Here is a 12,425-nt window from a genome sequence, read left to right on the forward strand (position 1 = left end):
CGGTCCCCCCCACCCCCCCAGCCCCCGGGCTAACTCCCCGTGACACACGGTGTCACAGACATCGTGGTGACAACGCAATACTGAAACTAGTCTAGAGATGAGTTTGTACAGGTTTGCTTTATACAATCAAGAAAAAAAGAGATACAATTTGTATCAACAAACAAAAGGTCGTTTCTGGTTATTTGAGGCTTTGCTCCCAGCCGCAGAATCGGACCAGCTGTGCGCGAGAGGGTTTCGATCGGGGTGATGGGGGGGGGGGGGGGGGGGGGTCTGAAAGACAAAAGGTCGGTGAAGAAGAGGCTCGGGGAGGGGCGGGAGCCGGGAGGCTCCGGAGCCGAATCTCTTCACGGCGAATCTACGGCCGACAGGGTCGGCGGGGGCCCGCCGGGCCGGTGCGGGCCCGCGGCTTTAGGGGGCCGAGCCGGGAGGCTGCGGCCCAGGGGTGGGGGCCCCGGCCCCCGGCGGGGGCGCCCTCCAGGAAGGCGCCCCGGGGCCGTCCCCCGGGGACTACCGATCGCGCCGCCGGGCGGGGGCCCCGGCCCGTCCGGGACCAACGGCGGATGGGGGGCTCAAGGTGGGGGACGATTCCTTTCCCCCCCCGCCGCCCCTCCGTCTTCAACTGCGGAGGGGGAAAGGAAACGTCAAAATGGCGGGGGGGTGGGGGGCGCTCAGCGGGGCCGGAGAAAGAGGAAGGGTCCGGAACGCGGCCTTGCAAGCCATGATCAAAACGCCAGAAACAACCCTGACGGCAGCCTCACATTCTGTGCGTTTCACAGTAAGAAACATTTAGGCAAGTGTCACACCTTCTCATGAAGAAACAAAAGGCCCGGACCAGGCCTTCTCAACTTGCATGAAAAAACTACAGTAGAAGTCGGCCATTTCCAGCTTGAGAACTATACCAAGCCGGTCATGGTTCAAAATGTGGAACTGTACATTGGATTCAAAAAGGGCGTCCATTCAGTGCAGCTTAAAAAAGAAACGACCAACGCCTCTTCTGGAGGCATTTTAGCTACAAAGGTTTCCACCCTGAGGAAAAGACGAGTCGCGCAAACGATGCCCCGCCTGGAGGTCCGGGGCCTCCGGCCTCCTCAGGGACCCCGACCCCGCGCCGGACGGCGGCCAGACGCCCCTCCGGCGCGGATCGGGGCCGGGGCGGCCCGGCCGCCGGGAGCCGACGGTGGGGCGCCCCCGCCCCTTGTCCCCGGTGGGCCGATCCCCGGTCTCGCCCCCACCCGGGGGTGCGGCGTTCATCCGTCCAGGGCCGCGGCGTCTCGGGAACTTGACGTCCCGGCGACCCCGGGGGAGGGCGGGGGGCGCGCCCGCCCCCTCCCGGCAACGGGCCCCGATTTACGCCGCGGGCGCCCGGAAGTCGGGGACCGACGGGAGGGTCCGGGGCGCCGGGGGGCACGCGCCTCCCCCACGGATTGGTCCCTCCGAAGAGGCACGCTGCCGAGGCCGCCGGCTGGACCGACGCGACCGCTGACGTTTTCCAAGTGCAAAGGGAACAGGGCCGGCTTGCTGCTTCCGCCGTCGAGCACCTCTCTCTCCCTGCCTCTGCCCCCCACCCCCTCCCGACCGCCGGCGGGCTCTCGATTCCGAAATCGGCTTCAGCGGGCGGGCGGCCTCCGCGGGGGAGGCCATCTGGAGCTCCTCACCTACCTACCTCGAGAAAGGTCGAGCGCGGGTAGACGGGGACCCGGAGACACGCGCCTCCGCACCTCCCGAAAGGTGACGGCGGATCCACAGACGCGCGCGTCCCGGATGGGAAATAATCGACACTCGTACATGCGATACAACTGCTCACGCTAGGGTTGGGTCCTCCGGCTCAGGGGCCAGGACGGGACCCGGGAGTCGGCGGTGGAGGGAGGGCAGGGCACCGGAGATCCACGCGGCGAGGTGGGCGTTCTCTTCCTGGGTGTCGGGGAGCGATTCCTTTGATTTTTGCTTTTGTTATAAAAAAAAAAAAAAAGCCCATCGCGAAAAAATCCGCCCCCACCCCCCGGCCCAGCCCCCAGCTTGCCCCACGGGGCTCGTCCCGCTCCAGACGTAAAGCCGGTCCCAGTGCTCCCCGAGCCGACCTCCCCCGCCTGGCCGAGCGGGATGGCGTCCCGCCGGAGGGGAGGCGGCGGGGCCCGGGCGGGGCGTGGGGCTGGGGGAGGGAGGGGAGAGGGGCCCCGGCCCAGCCCGGCGCCGCCCAGCCCCGCGGCCCGGAGAGCCGGAGGAGCGCCCGGGCGCCGCGGGTCAGCGCCCCGACCTGAGTTTGGTCACGATCACGGCGGCCAACTGCTGCGCGTCCGTCAGGTGCGGGTTCTTTTCCATGACGGCCAGGACGACGCCGGCCGGGAAGATGTTGCACAGGTTCCGGTAGGTCTGGTAGTGGCACTCCGGGACGGCGGGCGGCTCGCGGGGCTCGCCGCAGGCCCCGGCCCACGGGTGCCGCCAAAGCTGCTCCATCTTCTCGGGCATGCTGCGCACCATGACGGGCTCGTAGCACGGCTGCATCAGGCTGCCGCTCAGCGGGTAGGAGTGGTAACCGTAGGAGTCGGCGGGGCCGGGCAGCGGGTCCCAGCTGGCGTGCTGCTCCCGGCAGAGCGGGGGCCTCCGCTGCCTGGTCGGGTGGCTCTCGTAGAGCCGGGAGTCCGAGACGCTGTCCATGCGGGTCATGACCAGGGCCCGGCCCGGCTGGGCGCCGGGGGCCGCCGCCCCCTGGGCGCCCGGGGGCCCCGGGTAGTCCCCGGGGCAGCTGGCCCGGGTCCCGGCCGCCGGGTGCTGGACGTGAAGGGCCAGGCGGGAGAGCGGCGGCTTGCGCGGGCCGGGACAGGGCTCCTCGGGCCCGTAGCTCTGGACCCGGGCCAGGGCCTCGTGGAGAGCGCCGGGGGCAAAGGGCTGTGGGCGGTGCCGGGCCGGCGACCGGCGCATCTTCAGGGTCTCCTCCGGCCCGCCGTCCGCCACCCCCAGGTAGAGCTCGCCGAAGGCGGCGTAGCCGGCTCCTCCCGCCTGGCTCAGGCGGGGGTCGGGCCCGGGGCTGGGGTTGCGGGAGAAGAGGCCGGGGTCCGGCTCGGCGCCGGGCCCGTAGTAGTCCCCGCTGCCGAGGCTCAGGCTTCCGGAGAAGTCGCTCAGCATGGAGTAGTAGCCGGGGTCGGCCAGGGAGTCGTACTTGGGGTACGGCTCGCTGTAGTCCACCGGGGCGCCGTGGGTGTTGGTGACCAGGATGGGGGGATAGCGCCGGCCACCCCCGTGGTCCAGACTGACCTGCGGGTGGGCGAACGGCGACGAGCCCGGCACGGGGCTGCTGGCCGAGCGGGTGTTCAGGGCCCCGGCCGCGTGGCTCTTGGGCGGGGGCAGCGTCGGCACGCTCAGGGCCGACACCAGCGAGGGGACCGAGCCGGCCTCGGCCTTGCGGGCGGCCGACAGCCTCTCCTCGGGCTCCGCCGCCGCCACCGACCGGATGCTGGGGTCCGACTGGCGCTTGGGGGCGACGCGCTTGCCCTCCGGCCCCGCCTCGCCCTTGGGGCCGGCCGAGCCGCCGGCGGCCTTGGCCAGGGCGCCCTCGCTCAGGGTCTTGACGGCCGACAGCTTGGCGCTGATGCGGAGCTCGTCGGCCACGGCCCGCTGCGGCTGGTGGGCCCGCTCCGGGTGATAGTACTTGCACTTGTGGCCGTACGTGCACTTCTTGCCTGGGGAAGAGAGGCCCCCGGGTTATTCATTCGATCGTACTGACTGAGCGCTCGCTCTGCGCGGAGCACTGTGCTGAGCGCTTGCAATGGCCAATTTAGACAGTGACGGGCTCACCGTCTAAACGGGGGAGACGGACAGAGGAGCGAAACGGAACAAGACAACATCATCAAGATCAATAGAATCAAGGGCAGGGACACCTCGTTAAGAAAATAAATAGGATAATAAAGAATATATATTAATGAGCACAGTGCTGAGGGGAGGGAAGGGGGGATGGAAAGGGGGGCTCGGTCTGGGAAGGCCTCTTGGAGGAGGTGAGCTCTCAGTAGGGCTTCGAAGAGGGGAAGAGAGTTAGTTTGGCGGGTCAGCGGCACGCGCCTGCTCGGAAACCTCGGGGGTGGTTCGGGGGAAGGCTCACGCGCAGGGGACCGCCCCCCACCCCCGGACGACCGTGTCCGCGTGAGCGGACACGGATACGCATGCGCGTTAACACGCGCGCGGAGACCCGCGCCCGCCCAGGGGACCGCAAACGAGGACCGGGCCTGAATGACGAGGGCAAGCTACCGTCTCTTCACGTGGAGGGCGCACAACCGACTGATCGGGACGGCGACCGCCCGGCCAGGCGAGATGAAGGCCCTCGGTGAACCAGAGGGGGTGGGGGACGGGGCTGCCTTTCTCAGGAGGTGTCGGCCTTAGCCTCCCCCACACCCAGGGGTCTCCTCAAGCAACTGGGAACCCCCAGGAGCCGCTGCCGTAGGGGGGATCTGCTCATTCACAGCAGGGGTTTGAGGGAGACAGGGGGCCGGGGCTGGGGCCGGGGCACGGGGGCAGTCGGGCTTTGGGGAGCGACAGGTCAGGAGGATCGGATCTGGGGACTTTCCAGGCCTCGTGAAAAGCCCAGAAGTTGTAGGGGAGAGAACATCTGGACCGCAGCATGAAGTGGGGGAGCTAGGGGTAGGGGGAGGCTAGGGGTGGTGCACGCAAAATGAGGAAGCATCATTTAAAACCCTCCCCACCCCCAACTCCATCCCACAGAATTGGCAGCCATGCCCCCTTCCTAGAGAAGCAGTGTGGCTCAGTGGAAACAGCCCAAACTTGGGAGTCAGAGGTCATGGGTTCGATTCCCGGCTCTACCACCTGTCAGCTGCGGGACTGTGGGCCAGTCACTTCACTTCTCTGGGCCTCAGTTACCTCATCTGGAAAATGGGGATGAAGACTGCGAGCCTCACGTGGGACAACCTGATGACCCTGTATCTCCCCCAGCGCTTAGAACAGTGCTCTGCACGTAGTAAGCGCTTAACAAATACCAACATTATTACTATTACAGGCCCACTCTTTTCCTGGCTGCTTTTCTTTCATCGCCTTTTCTTGTAATTCTCCGTGCCCCGAGGCCCCATCGGCCACTCCTGTGGCTCTGTCTGAGCACACCCGCAGAAAAATCCACACAACGGTCCAGCTTGGCTCCGCAGCAGGGGACCAGGGGAGAGGGATCTAAAGACGAGGGTTCCTCCACTCACAGTGTCTGCCCTCCAACCCACTACTCACCGTAGGGGCACGGTTGTTTCTTATGTTCCGGAATGACTGGCCTCTTTCTCAGGAAGTTTTCAAGGCTCGGGCCGTGGCGTCCTAGAGGGTCATCGGGTGGCATAAATCTAGGAGAGAGAGAAAGAGGGAGAGTGAGAGAGGGATAGAGAGAGAGCACGAAAGCGAGCACATCGTATTTAAGCTCGACCCCGCGTGTAACCGTACTTGTCATTGACAAAGGAATACATCAGCAGCCTCTCTTCTATGAACTTCTTCCACTCGGGCTTTTCATTTTGCAGGTCCCGGTAGTTGTCGTTGGACACGATGATGCCGTCGGAATCAAAAGCCAACTTGACGATAAACCGGTCGTCGTAGCAGACCACTCTCCTCCCCTGGACCCTCCGGGACGGGGTGAAGACCAGAATTTTCTCTTTCTCCAGTTTTCGCAAGATTTCTTGATCTGTCAAAGGGATGAGGTTCTTTGAGTCCCCAGGTCCAAGCCCCCAGCTAAAGCTGCCAGCAAAGTAGTATTTATCCCAGTTGGAAGGTGCCGAAACAGGGGACGCTGTGCTCAGGCCTAGGCTACACAGCCCGCTTGGGAGGTGACCCCTTCGGGACCCGAGCTCTAGGGTTCCCAAGTACCGTGTCGCTCCACAGATAAGGGAGTGCAATCAAAGAAACAGCCCGGCCTAGTGAGGAAGAGCCTGGGCCCGAGAGCCAGAGTCTCTAATCCTGGCTCTTCCACTTGCCTGTGGTGAGAGCTTTGGGAAAGTCATTTTGCTTCTGCGCCTCAGTTTCCTCATCCGGAAAATGGGGATTCAACACTTCTTCTCCCTCCTACTTAGTCCGTGAGCTCCATGTGGGACAGGGACTGGGCCCGACCTGATTAACCTGTATCTTCCCCAGCGCTTAGAACAGTGTGAGACACACAGTAAGCGCTTAACGAATACCCTAACGAATAATTATAATCTGCAAGTCTGTCACCAGTTGCCACTTAGGCTGCTGGATGAAATAACCAGTCAGTGATTCAGGGCTCTGTCGGGCCTTTCTTCTGAGCCCCAGGGAAGTGGCCCGGGCTGCAACTGGGATACCAGGCCCAGGGAGACTGTACCGGCCGCAAAGACCAGGCCCGGGTGCTATCTCTAAAGTCCCTGCTGTTGAGAAGGCAAAAAAACCTTTCCTGAAGACCAAATGTCAGTTCCTCAAAAGGCCCTTTTGAGGAAAATCTAAATTCACAGTCAGCAACCCAAGCCACATGTTTCTGAGTAGAGCATTTAATACATGAGGGACGGTAGCCTCTCTGAGCTCAGTGTTGCCATTTTTAAGGACCGGCTGGTCTCCCGGCTACTGAGCTCGGGTGGATGGTGTTTCTGAACTAGACGGGGCATCCTTCCGCTGCCTCTTTGTTGGCCGCAAATTTCTTCCGACCCCTCCTACCCCCCCCCCCCCCAGTCCGTTTGGACTCCGAGGGCTGCGGATTGCTTCGATGCTGCCAGTGGGGAATGAGAGGAGCCGAAAACACCCTGAATGCTCTCTTTCGATTCAGGGGTCCTGGCCGATCCCCTGGTCCCAGGCCTCTCTCTGGAACCGGGCCTCGGAGCCGCCAAACCACTTCCCTCACCTACAAGGGACGTCCTTGCCCGCGTTTACTTGGGGCTGATGGGGACCAAAACCAATAATTTTCCAGGAAAAAAACACCCATCCACTCCAAAACAACCCTGCTCTAACAAGCCAGGCTACGATCTGCAGGGAAGAGACCTCGCTCTTGGCTGGCCGGACCCCAACCCCGTTCCTCAACTCCTGGAAAACTCTACCAGTTCCACATTTCCCGCCCAGTGGAAAACAAGTGTCACATGGGAAAGGCAACGTTTACCTTTTTTCAGTGTTTATTTGACCCTCTAGGGAAAACCCGGGCTCCTTCCAGCTGGTGGCTGGACCCGGTCCCTGGATCCGGCGTTGCTTTCCGAATCCAGGAGGGGAGGCGTGGGAAAGCGTTGTGTTTGGAAAACGGGAACCGGACACCGATGGGGGAGGGGACTGGCCGGGGAGGAGGAGGCAAAGGAATCGTGCTCAGTTCCCGCCCTGCGGCGTTACCTGTGATGGGTGCGTCTGGGCGAGACTGTTCCTTTCTCCAAGCGGGCACGAACACAGTAATGTCTTTGTGCCCCTTTTCCAGAAACCAGTCCACAGCTAACTGAATCCCTCGGCAGGAGAAGCTTTCTTTATTTCCGTGGCTGGAAGAGATGAGGGGGAATCAAGCACGGAGGTCAAGAAAAACTCACGATGCTTTAGGATAGACTCTACCGTCACCGAGGGGGCGTGATTGGCTGGAGAGGAATTTTCCTCCCTGGGATTGCACATGGATAATGAAAACAGAACCTGGAAATCCGACCACCCAGGGCAACTATCCTAAGAAGCTAAACTTCTTCCCCAGAGATCAGAAGGGTGCCCGGAGGTCACCGGTGCCCCGGGAGCCTTTTCAAACCTAAAGGACAAGGGATGATGTGGGGAGGGGTGACCCCTCTCCACTCCCTTCTCCATCATCGAGCCATCCCCACGAGGTTGGTGGCTGGACGCCCTGGGTTCGAGGAGCTACTCGCGACTTCTGACTCCTTCCCCCGGCCCTCCTCGCCTCTAGCTGCCGCCGCCAACTTCAATCTACCGGGTCCTAGGGCCGGCCCGTGGGGATTCCTTACGGGCCGGGGACCACAGCGAGTTGGTGGAGGGGATTCAAGGCGGGCCTGCGTTCTTTACAAAACGGCAACCCGGAAGCGAACACTGCAGACACTGGGATGGAAAGCCACGGGCCGTTTTTATGGGCTCCTTGACAACTTCACACTTTGCTGGCCGAGGAACGAATCTATACCGATGACTTTTGGAAGGGGGAATTCTCCGCAACTGTGAGTTTCTAGACTCCCTTATGCTCTAGACTATAAGTCTGTTGTGGATGGGAAACGTGACTATTTATTGCTGTTTTGTACTCTCCCAAGTCCTTAGAACAGTGCTCTGCACACAGTAAGCACTCAATAAATACAACTGAATGAATGAACTTAAAGACTTATCAGCTGAATACGCTAGTCGACGTCAGTATGGAAGAGGAGCGGGGCTCCCCAAGATTATTTTGGGGGTGGCCCAAAATAAGGAAATGGGTCACCAGAGGGCAAATCGTGGCTGGACCACCTTTACGTCCCTCCCCGGAAGATTCCGGTGCTATTGCGTCCACAGAGGAGGGTCGAGGACCTGGACGAAGGGCAGGGGCAGAGCCGTGGGGCCTGGCAGTTCCCACCAGTCAACGGGGATAGAAGCGCACAGGATGAAAGCACAGCACTCAGTGGGGGGACCGGAACCTATTAATTGCCTAAGATGATGGTGCCGGGGGCTTGCCAATTAAAAATGCTCACTGCGCTGGGGGATGCTGTGCACCGTTTCATATTGCACCGTAGTGCTCTGCTTGGTAAAAGAGAAAACAGTCATTAAGATCAGGAGCCCCCAGTGGGAGGGCACCTGGGCCCAATCAATATCCTCACATCTTTCCCGGCCGGGAATACGATAACGCTTGGCACACAATAAGTGCGAACTGGTGCAATGACTATGCCTTTGAAGGTGGAATTTTACAAACCCGAAAAGGAACAGGCAGAGACGAGGAATGAATGGGAACGGGGACATCACTGGCCAGTTGAGCCCCGGATGGGATGAATGGAGCCGCCCGGCACGGGTCGGTGCCTTGGCATCCTAACAAACTGCACTTGAGGCTGGGTGCCCGATGAATTCTGAGGACGTACCAGCAATCCCCTTTGGGTCCTTGCCGTTTTACACCCCGGAAACCGATTTCCTCAGGAAGAGAAGCTACCCGGGGTCTCGGAAGGATGGGGTGGGCCCCTCTACCAGAACCCCACGCTTAAGGAAGACCTGGGCCGGAATTCTCACCATGTCCGACATGGCGCGTGTACGCCCAGACCAGTTCCTCCAACTTCGTGGCACACTGTGCCCAGTGGGTCCAACCTTCCTTCCCTAATGTTGGGTTCTAGCCGAAGAACAGAGAGAAAACCTGCACTGCGGACCCTGTTTTCCTGAGGATTCCCCACTCTCCCCAGTAGCCGTAGTACCTGTTCAGCGCTGGCTTGGCGTTGAGCACTGTACTGAGCGCTGGGGCAGGTTGCAAGATCAGCGGGTCAGATGCAGTCTCTGTCCCACATGGGGCTCACGGCCTAAGTGGGAGGGAGAACGGGGGTTGGCTCCCCATTTTACAGTCGAGGAAACAGGCACAGAGAAGTTCGGTGGCTTGCCCATGGCCACCCAGCAGGCAAGTGGAGGGGCCGGAATTAGAACCCAGATCCTCTGGCCCCCGGGGCTGGGCTCTTTCCACTAGGCCATGCTGCCTAATAGTTACGGTCACAGTGTTGTTCCCATTGAGTGAATTCATCTATGTCTTCGAGTGGGCCAGTAAGCACCACTCCATCATTTTACAAGTCCCAACTTTAAAAAAGAAAACCCAGCTCTGCCACTTGCCTCTGGGTGACCTTGGGCAAGTCACTTCTCTCCTCTGGACCTCAGTTTTCTCATCCGTAAAATGGGAACAGGATACCAGTTCCCCCCTCACTTAGACTGTGAGCTCTTTGTGAGACAGGGACTGCATCTGACCTGTCTTGTACCTGCCCCAGTGCTTGCATAAAGAAAGTGCTTAACAAACACTGCAATTACTATTACGACAAAGAGGACTTGCCTTTGGGCAGATCATCAAGGCCAGGGCCTACGGAGCAGGCCCGCACGGCAAGCTCGGGTGCCGCTCCCTCAATACACTATTCTTTCTGTTTATTGTCTGACTTGGGGATGTTGTTCACGCTAAGAAGCAAAGGGGACAAGAAAGGGGGTTGGGGGGGGGGGGGGGGGGGCTAGACCTTGCAAGCCCTCTCTCCACAACTTCTGGTTGGGTAAAATCTCTTCTGCAGGAATCGCAAGCAATAGATGGCATTTACCGGGGACCTACTCTGTACAGAGCACTGAATTAACCACTTAAACTGGCCTAATTTCACACATGCAATCAGGCGGGCCCACAGGTAAGGTCTCCTCATGGCCGCTCGTGGCTTCCCATTTCTGGATGCTCATTTCCCAACGCTTCAAGTGGTTGGATTTTCCAAAGAAGCAGTTCACTGGCCCCTGAAATCCAGTGGTCCTGGTGATCCCATCTATCCTTGGAGGGCCCCACTGTTGGACAGAACAGCGGGGACAGCAAGGGATCTCAGCGAGCCTGGCCATGCCTGGCCAGGCTCAGTCTTCTGATGAGCTGGGTGGAAAGGCTGCAATATTTGCTCATTTTAAGGAAGTTTTTCTTTGGACAGAAGACCTCTCCTGACTCCAGAATGCAAGGCCTCTGTTGACGGGGATGGTGTCTCACAACTCTGTTGTATTTTACTCTCTTTGGCACCATTTCACCTACCCCCCCATCCCTTTCATTCCTTTCCCCTGAAATCCAAATCACACGCCTCTATCGCACTCCAGACACTAGGCATGATCATCTACCATCCCCAAAGCCCCGCCTCCAACTTTTTGAACTATTCCGATCCCTTTCTCACATTCTTTCTCTCTTTCTCCATCCCTACGTTGGTCCTTCGGGATTTCAATATCCATGGAGATGTTCTTGATGACCATTTGCTGCCCGCTTTCTGTCGCTCCTCAACTCCAATGACCCCCTGCTCCACACCGGCTCTCCCAGCCACCAACTTGGACACATACTCTATCTCAATATCTTCAGTAAAATCTCTATTGTCACTAACTCTGAAATTCCTCCATCTCGCATGGCTCAGTGGAAAGAGCCTGGGCTTGGGAGTCAGAGGACATGGGTTCGAATCCCAGCTCTGCCACTTGTCAGCTGTGTGCCTGTGGGCAAGTCACTTCACTTCTCTGGGCCTCAGTTGCCTCATCTGGAAAATGGGGATTAAGACTGTGAGCCTCACGTGAGATAACCTGCTTACCCTGCATCTCCCCCAGCGCTTAGAAAAGTGCTCTGCACATAGTAAACGCTTAACAAATACCAACATTATTTTTATTATTCCGCCCGACACACCACCGCCTCTCAAATCTGTCCTAGTCCCCCACAGATACCTACAATCCGTTTTACTCAAGTCATCGTACCCCATTTAGCCTCCATACCCAAATTACCCTCCCTTGATGAACAAATTGATGCCCTCTACACAACCCTCTCTACTGAACTCAACCCACTCGCTCCCCTATCCCTCGGCCGATCTCGTACCACTAAACCACAGGCCTGGATCACCTCCTCAATCTGCTTCCTTCGCTCCTGTGCGTGAGCTGCAGGGTGCTGCTGGCGGAAATCCAAATATCAGGCCTACCTTGTCTACCTAAAGTTCATCCTTGTGTGGTTTAATTCTGCCCTCTTCTATTCCCGGCAAAATTATTTCATCATCCTTATTGACACCCACGCCCTTTGCCTCACCATTGTTCTAGATGTTTAACTCTCTCCCCAAACCCATCTCCCCCATTTTTTCTCCCCTCTAATGACCTGGCCACCTACTTTACTGAAAAAATTGACACTATCAAGTGTGATCTCCTTAAAACCTCCCCTGCTCTTCTCCAGTCCCTCCCTCCTCCTCCTCCCCCTTTTTTGGCTCCCCCATCTTTCCCAACAGTATCTCAAGCGATCCCCTGCTTTTTCTCAAAATCCATCCCTTCCACCTGTGCATCTGACCCCATTCCTTCGTACCTTAGCACTTGCCCCCTCCCTGACCGCCATCTTTGACCGTTCACTCTCCAGTGGCTTCATCTCCACTGCTTTCAAATACGCTAATTTCCCCCCTATCCTTGAAAAACCCTTCCTTGAATCCACAGCTCCCTCCGGTTATCACCCATTCTCCCTCTACAAACTCGACCTCTCAGCTGCCTTTGACATTGTCGACCACCCCCTTCCCCTGGAAACTTTACCCAACGTTGGCTTCACCGACACTGGCCTCTCCTGCTTTTCCTCCAAAATCTCTCCCCGGCGTCTCCTTCTCAGTCTCTTTCGCAGGCTCCTCCTCCGCCTCCCACCCCTAAATGTGGGAGCCCCTCAAGGTCCGAACCTCTACACCCACTCCCCTTGGAGAACTCATTCGCTCCCCTGGCTTCAACTACCACCTCTATGTGGATGATTCCCAAATCTACATCTCCAGCCCTGATCTCTCTCCCTCCCCATAGGCTCGCATTTCCTCCCGCCATCAAGACACCTCTCC

At 59.2% G+C, this 12,425-nt stretch overlaps 1 protein-coding gene across 3 annotated transcripts in view; it reads right to left on the reverse strand.

Annotated features, from left to right (window-relative positions):
• Positions 1-458: 458 nt before the first annotated feature.
• ZC3H12B (zinc finger CCCH-type containing 12B) overlaps positions 459-12,425 on the reverse strand; it is a 76,340-nt gene continuing 64,373 nt past the window's right edge. For 2 of the 3 annotated variants that reach the window (XM_029067837.2, XM_029067839.2), the window contains 5 exons: positions 7,294-7,433; positions 5,425-5,659; positions 5,221-5,327; positions 2,255-3,677; positions 459-1,944 (listed from right to left, as the gene is read on the reverse strand). In XM_029067837.2, the coding sequence (XP_028923670.1) occupies positions 1,806-1,944; positions 2,255-3,677; positions 5,221-5,327; positions 5,425-5,659; positions 7,294-7,433 (2,044 nt within the window). In that variant the 3' untranslated portion in view covers positions 459-1,805. Of the gene's footprint in view, positions 1,945-2,165; positions 3,678-5,220; positions 5,328-5,424; positions 5,660-7,293; positions 7,434-12,425 lie in introns of those variants that run through there. The other variant, XM_029067840.2, reaches the window with a different exon arrangement.

This window comes from Ornithorhynchus anatinus, chromosome 6, assembly GCF_004115215.2.
Source record: "Ornithorhynchus anatinus isolate Pmale09 chromosome 6, mOrnAna1.pri.v4, whole genome shotgun sequence".
Classification (NCBI taxonomy): Eukaryota; Metazoa; Chordata; class Mammalia; order Monotremata; family Ornithorhynchidae; genus Ornithorhynchus; species Ornithorhynchus anatinus.